Source organism: Salvelinus alpinus, chromosome 7 (assembly GCF_045679555.1).
Source record: "Salvelinus alpinus chromosome 7, SLU_Salpinus.1, whole genome shotgun sequence".
NCBI lineage: Eukaryota > Metazoa > Chordata > Actinopteri > Salmoniformes > Salmonidae > Salvelinus > Salvelinus alpinus.
Genome location: NC_092092.1, coordinates 79,126,394 through 79,145,493, shown reverse-complemented (window position 1 = coordinate 79,145,493; position 19,100 = coordinate 79,126,394). Strand labels below are relative to the sequence as shown.

Genomic DNA, 19,100 nt, shown 5'->3' with positions numbered 1-19,100 from the left:
GACAAAGCGGCCCAGATTACAGTTTGATTTGAGTTGGGCGCTCCTCCCGATAACGTGAGGGACCATTGCCCGGTTCAACCCGGGCCAGTGTAATAGAACTCCCTCATTGATTGTTGCTCGGGAAAGAAGCTGGGTTGGGTCCACGGAATTTCATACAGAGCCAGTTTTCTGCAACTGCACCACGCATTTCTTTAGCTTTTTCATATTAACATAAGCTTGAGGTACATGCATCGCTTATTCTTAACAAGTAGTTAGCTAGTGCCGAGGGTTTGAACCAATTTAAAACAGAGTCGGTAACCTAGCAAGATCGTGCATTCATTTTCGACGAAAGCAAAACGAGTGCGAATGACGAGAACGCATTCGCTAAACTAGTTTTCGATAGGTTTTCAACCTAACTAGCTAGCTGAAATATAACCAGACATGGACGACAAGTCATTCACTAAGGAATTGGATGGGTGGATTGAGCAACTCGGCGAATGCAAGCAGCTCTCGGAAAATCAAGTCAAAGCCCTTTGCGAGAAGGTAATTTTAACACATTTAATTTGTGTGATCCTGCAAGCCCTTAGTTAAGCTAGTTTGCCAGCTATGTTAGACAGCGAGCATTAGCTAACTGTTAAACAACTATTTTAATTTTATCATTGGTCCGAGCACGGTAAATTTCTCCACTGACTGTTGTATGCTCTAGCTAGCTACATTATTCTGAAAATGGCGGCGAAGCTACATATTGCCATTGCATTCACTGTGGAGTTGTCAGACATACATTGACAGTGCTGTAGTTTAATTGCAGGATGTAAGGAGTATTGATGATGTTTTATAGAAATGTTTTTGGAAATGTCAGTTTGATATCCTTGCTGTTCTTACATTCCGCTCTGGCTTGTTGCAGTTGAATTCCAAAGTGTGCCGCTTGGGTATCAGCCACTATAATTGAGGATCGGACTCTGATTTTCAATTTTCGCCTAAAATGACATACCCAAATCTAACTGCCTGTAGCTCAGGACCTTGAAGCAATGATATGCATATTCTTGATATAATTTGAAAGGAAACACTTTGAAGTTTGTGGAAATGGGAAATTAATATAGGAGAATATAACATTAGATCTGGTAAAAGATAATACAAATAAAAAAACATGCGTGTTTTGTTCCATCTTTTGAAATGCTATAGAAAAGCCACAATGTATTATTCTAGTTTTGGCGCAATTTACATTTTGGCCACTAGATGGGAGCAGTGTATGTGCAACATTTTATACTGATCCAATGAACCATTGCATTCCTCTTCAAAATAGTTGTATCAAGTCTGCCCAAATGTGCCTAATTGGTTTATTGATACATTTTCAAGTTCATAACTGCACTCTCAAACAATAGCATGGTATTATTTCACTGTAATAGCTACTGTAAATTGGACAGTGCAATTTAGAGTAACAAGAATTTAAGCTTTCTGCCCATATCAGACATGTCTATGTCCTGGAACATGTTCATTATACTTACAACCTCATGCTAATCACATTAGCACACGTTAGCTCAACCGTCCCGTGGGGGGGTCACCGAATCCGTAGAGGTTGAAAATTATAAATCCTCAAACACAGAAATAATATCTGAACTCCCGCTCCGTATCCCAGATTTCCCCCATCCTCTAACTCTAAATCCCTAACCCCAAACTCTTTTCTCGTCTCCTCCTTTCCAGGCCAAAGAGATCCTGACGAAGGAGTCTAATGTGCAGGAGGTGAGATGTCCGGTCACCGTGTGCGGGGATGTCCATGGCCAGTTCCATGACTTGGTGGAGCTGTTTAAAATCGGAGGGAAGTCTCCGGACACCAACTACCTCTTCATGGGAGACTACGTGGACAGGGGCTACTACTCTGTAGAGACAGTCAGCCTCCTGGTATCTCTCAAGGTAAACATAGCCAAATGTTTTAGAGCAGGGATGGACAATCCAAATTCATCACGAGGGGCCGCAGTGGCCTTGCCTGACGACTCAAACAGAATTATTTCGCTGCCATAATTGAAGTCGTTTGTGGTGAGGTCAAAATGAGAAGTGTTGTATAAAACTAAGTAATCAGCGATTGGATCATCTCTAACCAATCAAAGTAGCAAAACCAATGATGAATTTTCAAACCTCCACTTTACCCACTTGTGTTCTGGTTCTGGCCCAACCCATCGGTTTCTGGGACCAATTAGAACAGTTAGAAGGTTTTGTCCGTTCTAGAAATCGTTGTATAGGTACTCGGACCCATTGCAGAGGAAAACTCTCATCCGTGGGCATAGCGTTTGGTTAGCCAGGCAAGCAGTGGTTTGCAGGTCTTTGTATACCCACATCCATAGCCACACATGCAGTCAGAGGTGGCCCTAGCCTTCCGGAGACCCTAAGTAACATGTTGCGAGCAAAACATTTTAGCGGCTCCCCTCTTGACAATGGAGAGACATTTCCTGCAATTCTACACTTTACGTGTAGAGAAAATGTTGCCGTTTTAAACTAAGTTTGCTGCAATTCTACACATTTTCCCATGGGGTGGAGAAAAGATTTAGCAATTGTATAATTCATTTCATGCAATTCTATTCAGTTTGCCATGAGGCAGAGAGAATCATTAGCATTTTTGCAGCCAACTTCCTGCAAATCTACACATTTTGCCATAGGGTGAACTGCAAACATTTCTGTCTTCGCTATATCTGAGTGATAGTGACTAACAAAATCAATGTTACCCGTGATTACTGCAAGTTTAGATAGCCTAGCCAGCTAACTTATCGATCTAAACATTTGTAGCTGACGTGGGTTAATTGAGTGACTGTCAGTGACTGACCTAACTAGAGAGAAACTGCTGATGCACAACCACATTTAGAAGAGACACCTTGTTTATTTTACCATTTGTAATTCTCAACAGTAAGTTGAGACCCCGAATCAGTTCCTTTAAAAAACATTAAATAAAAAATAAAAAAAAGTGTTTACATTTTATGGGGGGGGATTGATCAACGGGCTAACAAAATGCCCGTAGGCCGCCAGCTGCCCATCCCTGTGTTAGAGTATACTCTTTGAAGTAGCTTTGGCCGATTCCTCTCTGATATTGCTTAATTATTTTATTTTGCGAGTGGAAAAACAGCAGCAAGGTTAAACTCAAACGGGTAGAGGAGGTCAGTAGGTTTACATGGAGGACAGGACAGCCTACTGATATAACACAGGATAAGATTTATTGCTGCTACTGTAAATGCCATTATCAACCTTAAACCATCTCTGGTTGACTCGAAAACAGAATGTGCAGTCACTGTGAATGTAATGTGTGTTATGCGCTTGTTGTCCCATCCAGAGATGTGTTAATCATTTTTGTTTCTCAGGTTAGGTACCGTGAGCGAATCACAATCCTTCGAGGGAACCACGAGAGCAGACAGATCACCCAGGTGTACGGCTTCTACGACGAGTGTTTAAGGAAATACGGAAACGCCAACGTCTGGAAGTACTTCACAGACTTATTTGACTATCTGCCCCTCACTGCCCTGGTAGATAACCAGGTGAGATATTAGTTGTTAAAGGTGCATTATGCAGAAATAGCTCCGTCATTTCCTGGTTGCTAAAATTCTAGTAGTTTCAGTTTATAATTTCAGTTTATTTGACACAACCAGCAGTCATTGTGTAGAGAATCATTGTACCATCTAAACCACTGTGAAATATATTTTCCATAACCAAAAACATTTTATTTTCAGCTGTTTGATGCTGGTGTACAAAACCAAAGTTTTTTAAATTTATTTAACTAGGCAAGTAAATTTAGGAGCAAATTCTTATTTACAATGACGGCCAAACCCGGACGACGCTGGGCCAATTGTGCGCCGCCCTATGTGACTCCCAATCCCGGCCGGTCAGTAGTAAAAGACACTAAAGGGAAACTTAAGAACAGGAAACATAGAAATTGAGCACATATAACAAATCTACCACTTAGACTTGGTTTCAATGAGATCTATAACTCACATTTCTATGTGAATTTGGTCGGGTCGCCCCAGAAGTTATGTTGCAGCTTTAATGTATCACATATTTACTTATTAGTGGAAATGTTACACAAGTGTCTTTGTTTGTGTCCTTGAAGAGCGCTATATAAAACTAATGTATTATTAGTATCACTGTTATAAAGGAGAGAGGAGATTCAGCAACACTTGGGAGGACAACAGAATTTAAAAAATAAATTAAAAAAAAGCTTATTTATTGCGAAAAGTAGAACCAACACTTGTAGGCTTTTGACCTTCATCAAAACCCTGGCGAAGGCCCTGGCGAAGGCCCTGGCGAAGGCCCTGACGAAGGCCCTGGCGAAGGCCAAAAGCTGAAACGTGTTGGTTCTACTTTTTGCAATAAAATCTTTTTTTTTTTTTATTGAATTCTGTTGTTCTCCCAAGTGTTGCTGAATCTTCTCTCTCCTTCAGTTTGCTCCTCAATTGGAAAGCGAGGTAGTGGCAGTGAACTCTTTACCACTATATGTTATTACATAACCATTCAATTCAGCAACCATGTGCTGTACAGGTCTTAAAAGTAATTTGATTTTGACATTTACAACCCAACACAATGTTCACGTGCATCTGTTACTGATTTAGTTTATAACAATAACACAATTTATTTAATTTTTTATTTAACCTTTATTTAACCAGGTAGGCTAGTTGAGAACGAGTTCTCATTTACAACTGCGACCTGGCCAAGATGTTAGATGGACATGTAAACCTAAATGATTGCTTTGTTTCTACCAATCACACACGTTTTTAGATGGAAATGTCCTAATTGACATGTTGTTCCTCTGCAGATCTTCTGTCTCCACGGTGGACTGTCCCCCTCAATAGACACATTGGAACACATCAGAGCGCTGGATCGCTTACAGGAAGTTCCTCATGAGGTCAGCTCACTTCCACGTTCCTAGAAACGACGTCCAATCTTCATACTACCATGCTAGTTAGAATGCATGCCCAATATGTTGTTTCATAGTATTGACTTGACTTCAACCTCTTGGTCCCTTGGGAGCATAGGGGTCTCCACCCTGCTCTCCACCCTGCTCTCCACCTCACTCACTGCTGTGTGAGGGCTTTTGCCTCTGGCCAGGAGATCCCTGTTTTGTTCATGTTGAGAGAAGCGTTTCCAGTTGTGTAGCGTGTCATAGTATGCTAGTGTGGATATTGATCATCCACTGGAGTCTGTAAGCCCTGACCATTGTATATCAGATAGTTCATCTATCAACCAGCCAACCAGTCACTACTCATCTCAGTTGTAATATGCACACACAAAACGCCTTCGACGACATCACATCGTGCGGTGACGCTCCAAGTGTTGCAGCCTGACCTCACCAATATGGCCACCTTATTCACATCATGTAGTGACTGTGTTGCAGCCTGACCTCACCAATATGGCCACCTTATTCACATCATGTAGTGACTCTGTTTTGCAGCCTGACCTCACCAATATGGCCACCTTATTCACATCATGTAGTGACTCTGTTGCAGCCTGACCTCACCAATATGGCCACCTTATTCACATCATGTAGTGTTCACAGTATTGTTGACCTTACTAACATGGCCACCGTCTCCCTCCTCCAGGGTCCGATGTGTGACCTGCTGTGGTCAGACCCTGATGACCGTGGTGGCTGGGGCATCTCTCCCCGCGGTGCCGGCTACACCTTTGGACAGGACATCTCAGAGACTTTCAACCATGCTAACGGACTCACCCTGGTCTCCAGAGCTCACCAGCTCGTCATGGAGGTACAGTGGCACATTTCATCCTGTAAGGACTTATTAAATGCCATGTAAAATGTACACCAGTTTGTCTGATGAGGATGGTCCGTCGTCGACTCATTGCTACGTTTAAACAGAAAAAACAGCGTGCTGGTATTCTCCTGTTTCTTCATAATGAATTGTGACAATATGTCCAATCCCTTCAGTGCAAAGTGCAAGGTAATTTATCAAGCCGTGCATTCACAAAGATCCACAGCGTAACTGTTTTGACTAGCCTTGTCCCAAGATGTCTATTCTACTTTAAAATACTGCGAATTCTATATAAAATGTTTAACCAAAATGCATACTTTGTCCTGTTTGCATGATGTAATGTGTTTTAGTTTCGCAAGACTTGCACTTTGTCTTGTTCCTTTGTTTTTGACAGGGTTATAACTGGTGTCGTGATGTACCTCTGGTTTACTGAGTGTTTGTTTTTGACAGGGTTATAACTGGTGTCAGGATGTACCTCTGGTTTACTGAGTGTTTGTTTTTGACAGGGTTATAACTGGTGTCAGGATGTACCTCTGGTTTACTGAGTGTTTGTTTTTGACAGGGTTATAACTGGTGTCGTGATGTACCTCTGGTTTACTGAGTGTTTGTTTTTGACAGGGTTATAACTGGTGTCAGGATGTACCTCTGGTTTACTGAGTGTTTGTTTTTGACAGGGTTATAACTGGTGTCAGGATGTACCTCTGGTTTACTGAGTGTTTGTTTTTGACAGGGTTATAACTGGTGTCAGGATGTACCTCTGGTTTACTGAGTGTTTGTTTTTGACAGGGTTATAACTGGTGTCAGGATGTACCTCTGGTTTACTGAGTGTTTGTTTTTGACAGGGTTATAACTGGTGTCAGGATGTACCTCTGGTTTACTGAGTGTTTGTTTTTGACAGGGTTATAACTGGTGTCGTGATGTACCTCTGGTTTACTGAGTGTTTGTTTTTGACAGGGTTATAACTGGTGTCAGGATGTACCTCTGGTTTACTGAGTGTTTGTTTTTGACAGGGTTATAACTGGTGTCGTGATGTACCTCTGGTTTACTGAGTGTTTGTTTTTGACAGGGTTATAACTGGTGCCATGATCGTAACGTAGTGACTATCTTCAGTGCACCCAATTACTGCTATCGCTGTGGAAACCAGGCCGCCATCATGGAGCTGGATGACACACTCAAGTACTCTTTGTAAGTATTCACTTCAGAATAAAACGATTCACTTCAGAATAAAAAATGCTTTACTTGTAGCTTTATTGTTAAACTCCAAACATTGGAAATTATTATGCGTATATAAATGAGTTAGGAAGCTTCCTTGTCTTGAAATAATAAAAACGAACCCTCTATTAGATCTAAAATTGCTCCAAGGCGTCATATCAGATATAAATGTGACTGTCTTTGTTTCCGGTCCAGCCTTCAGTTTGATCCCGCCCCTCGCAGAGGAGAGCCCCATGTGACCCGCCGCACTCCTGACTACTTCCTGTAAAAGATCACAATGCTTGTAAAGCATTGCTGTAGAATCTTCTTAGTCAACGTGAAGGAGAAGGTGGGGAAAAGGGAGCAACTGACCATCGGTATAGAGTTGTGACAAATTAAGCATCCATGGACCAAAATGTGTGCCATAATTTCACAATGCAAAAATGGAGAGGGGGGGGGGAATCTGATTCAACTTTAAAGAAGACCACACAACCTACACCCACCACAGTCCACTTCCTACTCTCTGCATGTTGTATTTATGTCTCTGAAAATGATTCTTCATTATAAAGACTACAGTGGCTGTGTAGTGCACTATATATAGTTAAAAGGGTGCCATTTTGGAAGGAGACAGTCTCACAGTACCTGCTGGTTTTGTCAGGTAAAAGATCTACTTTGAATGAATACATCTGCTGAGATTAATGCTTAAATGTAACCCTTGTGTTAGGACTGTAATTAAGATATAGAATGGTTCGCCAGAACTAAACTCATCATGACCTCAAACTGGAAGGTTGCGGTAAAACATGTTGCAACATTTTTTTGGAACAAATTCAATGGCTTTTTTTTGTGCGTGTGAATTGAAATCGTTGTTTTCAGGGTTGGTTGGGCGTTGGGTGGAATTGAATTCTTCTGTTTGCACTTTTGTATTTAATTTTTATCACATGACACTGACAAACTACTACATTCTGTTTTATATTTCACCCCCAGAAAAATAGCTTTTCTGTCACTCACCTGTCTGACATCTATTTCAGTTAGGAACACCTGTACAAAATGATATCCCTTGTTATACACTGAACAAAAATATAAACGCAACATGTAAAGTGCTGGTCCCATGTTTCATGAGTTTAAATAAATTATACCAGAAATGTTCCATATGCACAAAAACCTTTTCTCAAAAATGTTGTGCAAAAATCTGTGAGCATTTTATCCATCCATCCACCTGACAGGTCTGGCATATCAAGAAGCTGATTAAACAGCATGATCACTACACAGATGTACCTTGTGCTGGGGACAATAGAAGGCCACTCTAAAATGGGCAGTTTTGTCACACATCACAATGCCACAGACGTCTCGAATTTGGCAGTACGTCCAACCGGCCTACAACCACAAACCACGTGTAACCACTCCGGGCCAGGACCTCCGCATCCGGCTTCTTCACCTGTGGGATTGTCTGAGGTGGGATGGGTGCTGAGGAGTATTTCTGTCTGTAATAAATCACTTTTGTGGGGGGAAAATACTCTGATAGGCTGAACATGGCTCCCAAGTGGGTGGACCTATGCCCTCCCAGGCCCACTCATGTCTGCATCCCTGAACAGTCGTGAAATCCATAGATTAAGGCCTAATTAATTATTTCAATCAACTGATTTCCTTATATGAACTGTAACTCAGTGAAATCTTTAAAATTGTTGCATGTTGCCTTTATATATTTGTTTAGTATAGATACGTCTCTGCTATACAATAAAGTTTGAAGTTGCTCCTTTGCTTTGTCCTGTGTGGTTTTATTTCCTGATTTACAGGCATTATTTTTGATCTGACTTCTGCATGGCTGAAACTGTGACCCTCGACTCTCAGAAGTTGTCCCTTGATCCCTAGGTTTTTTATTTAACTAGGCAGGTCAGTTAAGAACAAAATCTTATTTACAATGATGGCCTACTCCGGCCAAACCCAGACAACGCTGGGCCAATTTGTGCGCCTCCCTATTGGACTCACAATCACGGCTGGATGTGATGCGGCCTGCATTATGAACCAGGTACGGCAGTGACGCCTCTTGCACTGAGATGCAGTGTTCTAAACCACTACGCCACTTAGGAGTCCCTAGGAATGCAGGGGAAGAGAGAATACATGTTTTTGTGTATTTGAACAGGGCCCAGATTCTCTCATGCAAAATTGTCTGCCCTGTGATGTTCCATAAATGTTGCACTAATTTGTATAATTGTGCTTTCAAGACAACTTGGATCTCGGTTGTCCACACTCCAGTCCAGTTGGTGGTGGTAATGCACCTTAAAGTTGGTTGCCAACCGCCATATAAAGTCCAAAGAAGAAGAACCCTGAAGTAGGAGAGATTACTAGAAACAAACTCAGTTGACCCTTTTATCTGTGGATTAATAAATCAAATGTTTACTGCTTTTTCGACCTGTCCTCAAATTAATATAGTTGGTTCAGAGTGAGTTTTGATATTTCAACCTGCGTGTCCTGATTGCGTCTGGTTTGGGTGGACAAAATCAACATGCACGCGAGGTGGACAGACGTGCGCGAGAGGTCTGGTCAGGCATCTAATGTCACTTCTATAGAGTACCACAGTATGAGTCATAATACCCATCAAACCTAGCATACAAACAAGGAAATGGTTCCAATTGTTTTTCCACCATTCATTTTTCCCATAGGGGATTTTAGAATCACCTTAAATAAGGGCTGTGTTACATGTAGGCTTACCCTGGGGTGATGTTTTGATAACTGTGTAAATCTCTCTAGGACAAGGTGACTTATCAACAAATATCAATATATTCGCCTGTATTTAACCCCCCCAAAATGAAACGCTAATTAGCTACTAATGTGGCTATCATAAAGAACTACAAATACCATGATCTGGATGAGACTGCGAATCGAAGCAAAGGTAAGAATCTCTGGATTCTAATGTTAGCTAAATTTAGTAATTAATAAATTGGCTTAATTTCCTTAAATGGACAATTCTGAACTGTCATGTGCAAGTTTTAAATTGGCACAATAGCTGTTAACAAAGGTGTCAGCTAGAGATGATGTGCAGGAGCTTGCAGGGATTTGTAGTCTTGCATGATGTCTACTTTGATGCTAATTAGCATTTTCGAATCTGAGAGTATATACAGCCGAATATACTGATAAAAGTCACCTTGTCCGAGAGAGATTTATAAGGTTATCAAAACGGGACGCCAGGATAAGCCTACACGAAACACAGCCCTTATTTTAAGAATTTCTAAAATTCTAATTTCCCTGTTTGACCGCTAGGTTTTATGGGTATCATGACACCTCCACTGTGAGGCTCTATTACAAATGACTAACCAGCTGACGCTTTGTTCTACTTCTGAGTGAGAATGAGTCACATGTACTCCCAAAACGGACCACTAGATGGCAGTAAAAGTCCTTAAATTCTTGAACTGTTTTGTATTGCACTACCTTTACACTATAGTCTAATATCCAGTAGATAGGCCTACGATTTGAATGGCTGTAAAAAATTGGGTGGATAAATTACAATGTGGATAGGTTTATTAGAGGGCATTTTACATATGATTGATAATATGTTAGTTCATGTTTCTCTATGGTTCCATTTCATTTGTATTTTGTCAAATCAAAGGCCCAGGCTACAACTGATTTACAACTGCACAATCCATTAGCTATGAGTTAAAAGAGCTGACTATTGGAAAACCAGCTTTCCTTCCGCTGCCCTTGAAGTTGAACATTACCCCTCCCCTCATTGTCTGAGACAAAAGTGAAACATTCATGGCAAATTTCACCTACAAGCCAAGTAATACAAGCAGCCATGAGCTCTAGCAAACCGTATCAGACCGTTATGGGCCATATAAGGATGCGTTTAGACAGGCAGCTCAACTCTGATCATTTTTTCACCTCTGATCATTTTTTCACTCGTTTGTATTTTGACCAATCAGATCAGCTCTGAAAAAGAGCTGATGTGAAATGATCTGATGTGATTGGTCAAAAGACCAATTAGTGGAACAAATATCAGAATTGGGCTACCTGTGTAAACGCAGCCTGAGAGCTTTTTGTTGGCTTTGTAGTGTTTCCTCTTCTACAGAAGGAGCAAGCCACAGTCTTGTGTAATCAGTGCACTTTTATATTGCTTCATATATAGGAAGGCTATTGATGATGTGTTTAATACAGTGATTCTGCTTCTGATATCCACTAAAGCAAGCTTATGGAGATAGGCCTAAACAATTCAAAGGGAAAAAGGCGAATGACTTTCAAAGTTATATTGTATTATTGTCATCAATTATACCGAACAAAAGTATAAATGCAACAATTTCAAAGATTTTCGTGAGTTACAGTTTATATAAGGAAAACAGTCAATTGAAATAAATGAATTAGGCCATAATCTATGGATTTCACATGACTGGGCAGGGGCGCAGCAGACAGAAAAACCTCAAAAATAATTTGCTAATAAAAGTCTTTGTCTGAGGAAGAAAAGTATTAGCTGACATTGACTTTTAATTTATGATAAATCTGGCCATGAAAATGTTTGGGGTTAGATCAAGAATATATTATATTTATATGATTTGGACTCCAATAAAAATCGAGATATTTATATTATTTTGGTCTGTTTATTTGCATTTATTTAATGTTGGGATTTTATTGTGAAAGGAACTTCGTGCCCGCTGCTGTGTATCTTTTGGTGCTGAGTAGCCGCTGCATACTTGTCAAATTAGCTTCGTTGAGCTAGCTCGCTATTCAGGGACGTCTCTGGCAGAAGACTGCTGTGACTGTGGCAGACGAGGATCGGAGCTTTAGTCCAGTAAGTGGCTGGATACCTTCATAACACGTGTTTCCACATGTTGGAATTTGATACCACTTATTTTATAGTCGTGCATCTGGTTTGGATGGTTAACAGGGGATAGAGGGATAGCTCTACTGCCTGCCTGCCTAGTGGGCAACTAGACGACTGAATCTGAGGATGTGGCAGGCAGAAATCTAGGGCTGTAGTTGAAACATATGCTTTGAATAATAGGCTATTAGCGGAGATATTACATTTATTTTGGCGTTTGCACGGTTTTGGACGTTGACTTGGTATCCAGATGTAACGGTCTACATGCAGTGATTAGCTACAGATCAAGCTGGTCTGCTTCGGTTGATCAATTTATCCGATCCAGCCAATGGTAATATTGTTCGCCCGGATCCATTTGCACGGTCGGTTCATCTGACAAAATGGTGAGAAATATTGTAGGCTATATTTCACGGAGCCTCTCTCAAACCAGAGCTGGCTGGTTCTTGCACAATGTTATGCAGCTGTGTGGCTGTCTATGCTTTGGGAACAACCATTGTAGCATAAGAAAAACGTTACAATGTAGCTAATATAGGTTAACATGTAGCCATGAAGGCCAGTGATTTGGTTAAAACGTGGCGCTGGAAGAGAGGTCTTTAGATCAAAGGCCACCTAACGCAGCAGGCGTTAAGAGAAACCGCCCCTTTTCAGAGTTCAGATTTTACAGTGGCATAACAAATATGATCAAATCAACACGGCCTTTGTATTAGGCCTTCAGCCTATTGTTGCATAGGATTTGACCCACAGGAAGTCTGACTGGTTGACATTTGTCAGAGGAAGTTAGATTTATAACAACTGTTTGTTGTTTGTGAGTGACCGACAAGTCATATTTGCAACAGACTGATGTGTGTGTGTGTGTGTAACGGGTTACAGACAGAGACATGCGTTTCAAAATGTCCCCTGTTACATCTGCAGCAAGCTGGAACTGGATGGATACAACACCTGATACATTGTAACAACGGGTTAATAGATTCTAGTTCAGACTGTGTTACATTGTAACAACGGGTTAATAGAATCCAGTTCAGACTGGGTTAAATTGTAACAACGGGTTAATAGAATCCAGTTCAGACTGGGTTACATTGTAACAACGGGTTAATAGAATCTAGTTCAGACTAAGTTACATTGTAACAACGGGTTAATAGAATCTAGTTCAGACTGGGTTACATTGTAACAACGGGTTAATAGAATCCAGCTCAGACTGGGTTACATTGTAACAACGGGTTAATAGAATCTAGTTCAGACTGGGTTACATTGTAACAACGGGTTAATAGAATCCAGTTCAGACTGGGTTACATTGTAACAACGGGTTAATAGAATCCAGTTCAGACTGGGTTACATTGTAACAACGGGTTAATAGAATCCAGTTCAGACTGGGCTACATTGTAACAACGGGTTAATAGAATCTAGTTCAGACTGGGTTACATTGTAACAACGGGTTAATAGAATCCAGTTCAGACTGGGTTACATTGTAACAACGGGTTAATAGAATCCAGTTCAGACTGGGTTACATTGTAACAACGGGTTAATAGAATCCAGTTCAGACTGGGTTACATTATAACAACGGGTTAATAGAATCCAGTTCAGACTGGGTTACATTGTAACAACGGGTTAATACAATCCAGTTCAGACTGGGTTACATTGTAACAACGGGTTAATAGAATCCAGTTCAGACTGGGTTACATTGTAACAACGGGTTAATAGAATCCAGTTCAGACTGGGTTACATTGTAACAACGGGTTAATAGAATCCAGTTCAGACTGGGTTACATTGTAACAGCGGGTTAATAGAATCCAGTTCAGACTGGGTTACATTGTAACAACGGGTTAATAGAATCCAGTTCAGACTGGGTTACATTGTAACAACGGGTTAATAGAATCCAGTTCAGACTGGGTTACATTGTAACAACGGGTTAATAGAATCCAGTTCAGACTGGGTTACATAGAATCCAGTTCAGACTGGGTTACATTGTAACAACGGGTTAATAGAATCCAGTTCAGACTGGGTTACATTGTAACAACGGGTTAATAGAATCCAGTTCAGACTGGGTTACATTATAACAACGGGTTAATAGAATCCAGTTCAGACTGGGTTACATTGTAACAACGGGTTAATACAATCCAGTTCAGACTGGGTTACATTGTAACAACGGGTTAATAGAATCCAGTTCAGACTGGGTTACATTGTAACAACGGGTTAATAGAATCCAGTTCAGACTGGGTTACATTGTAACAACGGGTTAATAGAATCCAGTTCAGACTGGGTTACATTGTAACAGCGGGTTAATAGAATCCAGTTCAGACTGGGTTACATTGTAACAACGGGTTAATAGAATCCAGTTCAGACTGGGTTACATTGTAACAACGGGTTAATAGAATCCAGTTCAGACTGGGTTACATTGTAACAACGGGTTAATAGAATCCAGTTCAGACTGGGTTACATTGTAACAACGGGTTAATAGAATCCAGTTCAGACTGGGTTACATTGTAACAACGGGTTAATAGAATCCAGTTCAGACTGGGTTACATTGTAACAACGGGTTAATAGATTCTAGTTCAGACTGGGTTACATTGTAACAACGGGTTAATAGAATCCAGTTCAGACTGGGTTACATAGAATCCAGTTCAGACTGGGTTACATTGTAACAACGGGTAAATAGAATCCAGTTCAGACTGGGTTACATTGTAACAACGGGTTAATAGAATCCAGTTCAGACTGGGTTACATTGTAACAACGGGTTAATAGAATCCAGTTCAGACTGGGTTACATTGTAACAACGGGTTAATAGAATCTAGTTCAGACTGGGTTACATTGTAACAATGGGTTAATAGAATCCAGTTCAGACTGGGTTACATTGTAACAACGGGTTAATAGATTCTAGTTCAGACTGGGTTACATTGTAACAACGGGTTAATAGAATCCAGTTCAGACTGGGTTACATTGTAACAACGGGTTAATAGAATCCAGTTCAGACTGGGTTACATTGTAACAACGGGTTAATAGAATCCAGTTCAGACTGGGTTACATAGAATGCAGTTCAGACTGGGTTACATTGTAACAACGGGTAAATAGAATCCAGTTCAGACTGGGTTACATTGTAGCAACGGGTTCATAGAATCCAGTTCAGACTGGGTTACATTGTAACAACGGGTTAATAGAATCCAGTTCAGACTGGGTTACATTGTAACAACGGGTTAATAGAATCCAGTTCAGACTGGGTTACATTGTAACAACGGGTTAATAGAATCCAGTTCAGACTTGGTTACATTGTAACAACGGGTTAATAGAATCCAGTTCAGACTGGGTTACATTGTAAAAACGGGTTAATAGAATCCAGTTCAGACGGGTTAATAGAATCCAGTTCAGACTGGGTTAAATAGAATCCAGTTCAGACTGGGTTACATTGTAACAACGGGTTAATAGAATCCAGTTCAGACTGGGTTACATTGTAACAACGGGTTAATAGAATCTAGTTCAGACTGGGTTACATTGTAACAACGGGTTAATAGAATCCAGTTCAGACTGGGTTACATTGTAACAACGGGTTAATAGAATCTAGTTCAGACTGGGTTACATTGTAACAACGGGTTAATAGAATCCAGTTCAGACTGGGTTACATTGTAACAACGGGTTAATAGAATCCAGTTCAGACTGGGTTACATTGTAACAACGGGTTAATAGAATCCAGTTCAGACTGGGTTACATTGTAACAACGGGTTAATAGAATCCAGTTCAGACTGGGTTACATTGTAACAACGGGTTAATAGAATCTAGTTCAGACTGGGTTACATTGTAACAACGGGTTAATAGAATCCAGTTCAGACTGGGTTACATTGTAACAACGGGTTAATAGAATCTAGTTCAGACTGGGTTACATTGTAACAACAGGTTAATAGAATCTAGTTCAGACTGGGTTACATTGTAACAACGGGTTAATAGAATCAATAGAACATCCATTGTGAGGTTCAGTAAAATTTAGCTCTTCAAAACCCGGGTCAGGTCAGCCAGGCCTGTTTCTATAGGAACATTATACTGGATCAGTTGTCTGATATACAGTAATCCCTCGTTTATTGCGGGGGTTACGTTCCGAAAATGACCCGCGATAAGTGAAATCCGCGAAATAGAAAACTTTTTTTTTTTTTACAATTAGCAACTATTACATGTATACAAATACAGTGACTCACGTGTAGGCCGTTTCGTCGACATTATGGGTTTAGGAGATGTTCGAAATTACAAGATAATTTGGCCAACTTAATGTAAATTTGCCAAGCTGTTTTATGTACGTACACATAACTGCACGAGACGACAAAATGATAGCACAATTCGTAGCATGTTTTGATACAAGAAGCGGGAGTGAGTTTTTAGCGAATCAGAATGCAGAGCACAATGCACCAAAAAAAAAAAAAAAATGCATTATGAAAATCCGCGAAATAGCGAATCCGCGATAAGTGAACCGCGAAGTGGCGAGGGATCACTGTATATACTGTTGTCCTGCTAAATTAATCCTGAGAAGAACTTATCACGGTGTGTTCTGGGTTTTTCATTCCTCTCAGGCAATTGTGACATGATTTTGTGGTAACATAAGAGACGTTACCTAGAAAGGAGTGATTTCTGGCTGATGTGTAAGTAATATACAGTGCATTCGGAAAGTATTCAGACCCTTTTCCCTTTTTCTGTAGAAATGTCTAAAAACCTGTTTTTCCTCAACTCTAGTCTCAGAATGAAATAGAGTAACTGTAATGCTGTTTCAGGGTTAGTTTTGTCCCAGGTTATACAATAGTCAAGGCCTTTTGTTGAGCTTTTTGTGATTTGTGTTGCATTATTCCCCTTGTCTCTAAGTCTGGGACTGGGGAAGTCTGGGGAAGTCTAGGACTGGGGAAGTCTGGGGAAGTCTGGGACTGGGGAAGTCTGGGACTGGGGAAGTCTGGGGAAGTCTGGGACTGGGGAAGTCTGGGACTGGGGAAGTCTGGGACTGGGGAAGTCTGGGGAAGTCTGGGACTGGGGAAGTCTGGGACTGGGGAAGTCTGAGACTGGGGAAGTCTGGGACTGGGGAAGTCTGGGACTGGGGAAGTCTGGGACTGAGGAAGTCTGGGGAAGTCTGGGACTGGGGAAGTCTGGGACTGGGGAAGTCTGAGACTGGGGAAGTCTGGGACTGGGGAAGTCTGGGGAAGTCTGGGACTGGGGAAGTCTGGGACTGAGGAAGTCTGGGGAAGTCTGGGACTGGGGAAGTCTGGGACTGGGGAAGTCTGAGACTGGGGAAGTCTGGGACTGGGGAAGTCTGGGACTGGGGACCCAGATGCCATTGACTTAATGGTGTTTAGAACTGTTCCTGTGAGTGCCACACTTTGTGGGAACTAATCTTGTAGGAACTAATCTTGTGGGAAGAAACTTAACACAGGGACACCTTATTACAGTTTTTCCAAAGCTTTTATTCAGGAGGATGTTATGAATTTCACCACCTCTGACAGTAGCTAGGCTAATTTATGAATTTTAGTCGAGCGCCGGTAGATAACTCATCTGGGACAATAAAACTTGTCTGTGTTGTGAATGTTTTACAAGGTGGAAAAAATAATTGATATTTGCTATTGCAATGTTGTTGTGTTCTTTCAGATAACCATGACGACAGAAATCTCCACCTCCATAAACATCAAGGAGCCTCGATGGGACCAAGGGACGTTTATGGGCCGGGCCAAACACTTCTTCACCGTTACCGACCCCCGCAACGTCCTGCTCACCAACGAACAACTAGAGAATGCACACAAAGTCATCAGTGACTACCGGTAGTTTATTCTGAGCCTGGTTCTCCCTAGTTGTCCTTGGTTCTGGTTCTTCCTGGTTCACCCTAGTTAACATTGGTTCTGGTTCCTCTTGGTTCTCCCTAGTTGTCATTGGTTCCGGTTCCTCCTGGTTCACATTGGTTCCGGTTCGACCTGGTTCATCTTATTTGTCCTTGGTTCTGGTTCCTCCTCGTTCTCCTTAGTTGTCCTTGGTTCTGGTTCCTCCTGGTTCTCCTTAGTTGTCTTTGGTTCTGGCTCTCCCTAGTTCACATTGGTTCTGGTTCTTCCTGGTTCTCCTTAGTTGTCCTTGGTTCTGGTTCCTCCTGGTTCTCCCTAGTTGTCATTGGTTCCGGTTCCTCCTGGTTCACATTGGTTCCGGTTCGACCTGGTTCATCTTATTTGTCCTTGGTTCTGGTTCCTCCTCGTTCTCCTTAGTTGTCCTTGGTTCTGGTTCCTCCTGGTTCTCCTTAGTTGTCTTTGGTTCTGGCTCTCCCTAGTTCACATTGGTTCTGGTTCTTCCTGGTTCTCCTTAGTTGTCCTTGGTTCTGGTTCCTCCTGGTTCTCCCTAGTTGTCCTTGGTTCTGGTTCTCCCTAGTTGTCCTTGGTTCTGGTTCTCCCTAGTTGTCCTTGGTTCTGGTTCTCCCTAGTTGTCCTTGGTTCTGGTTCTCCATAGTTGTCCTTGGTTCTGGTTCCTCCTGGTTGTCCCTAGTTCTCGTTGGTTCTGGTTCCTCCTGGCTATCCCTAGTTCTCGTTGGTTCTGGTTCCTCCTGGCTGTCCCTAGTTCTCATTGGTTCTGGCTCCTCCTGGTTCTCCTTAGTTCATGTTGGTTCTGGTTCCTCTTGGTTGGGCCTAGTTCTCCTGGGTTATGGGTTCTCCTGGTTCTCCTTAGTTGTCCTTGCTTCTGGTTCCTCCTGGTTCTCCCTAGTTGTCCTTGGTTCTGGTTCTCCCTAGTTGTCCTTGGTTCTGGTTCTCCATAGTTGTCCTTGGTTCTGGTTCTCCATAGTTGCCCTTGGTTCTGGTTCTCCATAGTTGTCCTTGGTTCTGGTTCTCCATAGTTGTCCTTGGTTCTGGTTCCTCCTGGTTCTCCATAGTTGTCCTTGGTTCTGGTTCTCCATAGTTGTCATTGGTTCTGGTTCCTCCTGGTTCTCCATAGTTGCCCTTGGTTCTGGTTCTCCATAGTTGTCCTTTGTTCTGGTTCTCCCTAGTTGTCCTTGGTTCTGGTTCTCCCTAGTTGTCCTTGGTTCTGGTTCTCCCTAGTTGTCCTTGGTTCTGGTTCCTCTTGGTTCTCCTGGGTTATGGTTTCTCCTGGGATCTGGTTCCTCCTGGTTCTGCTGTATAGAAACAACCTATAACTGAGCTGAGAGCTCCTGATAGAATTGACCTCAGGCTTATTGGCATAGATCTAGGATCAGTTTACCCTTAATTAACAATTGATTAACCAGAAAGGCAACAGATAGTTGCATTCTATGATGCAACATTGAATACACAGAGCAGTGATGCTAGGTAAGAGATTGAAGGCTTCTACACTGTTACATTTGGGACAATGTTGATCAAATATAGGTTGTGTGCAACCAACAGGGTTTTGTTTAAACTTGTGTAGCTACTAAGTAAACA

At 41.6% G+C, this 19,100-nt stretch overlaps 2 protein-coding genes across 8 annotated transcripts in view; both read left to right on the top strand.

The window, feature by feature from the left end:
- Window positions 1-28: 28 nt before the first annotated feature.
- On the top strand, window positions 29-8,664 carry LOC139581725 (serine/threonine-protein phosphatase 2A catalytic subunit alpha isoform-like). Of its 2 annotated transcripts, XM_071411792.1 has the most exons (7): window positions 29-522; window positions 1,681-1,890; window positions 3,324-3,497; window positions 4,769-4,858; window positions 5,553-5,714; window positions 6,784-6,902; window positions 7,125-8,664. In XM_071411792.1, the coding sequence occupies exons 1-7, from the start codon at window positions 421-423 to the stop codon at window positions 7,195-7,197; spliced, it is 930 nt and encodes a 309-aa protein (XP_071267893.1). In that variant the 5' UTR covers window positions 29-420; the 3' UTR covers window positions 7,198-8,664. The 2 variants fall into 2 exon arrangements, with proteins under 2 accessions (XP_071267893.1, XP_071267894.1); XM_071411793.1 differs by lacking the exons at window positions 6,784-6,902; window positions 7,125-8,664 and adding an exon at window positions 6,112-6,764 and having other exon boundaries at window positions 79-522.
- A 2,881-nt stretch (window positions 8,665-11,545) lies between these two features.
- LOC139581724 (sideroflexin-1) overlaps window positions 11,546-19,100 on the top strand; it is a 52,935-nt gene continuing 45,380 nt past the window's right edge. For 3 of the 6 annotated variants that reach the window (XR_011676274.1, XR_011676275.1, XM_071411787.1), the window contains exons 1-2: window positions 11,762-12,098; window positions 17,320-17,489. Coding sequence is in view for 2 of the 6 variants with exons in the window: in XM_071411787.1 (XP_071267888.1) it covers window positions 12,096-12,098; window positions 17,320-17,489 (173 nt within the window). In the remaining 4 variants the exon portion in view is untranslated. The other 3 variants (XM_071411788.1, XM_071411790.1, XM_071411791.1) reach the window with 3 other exon arrangements.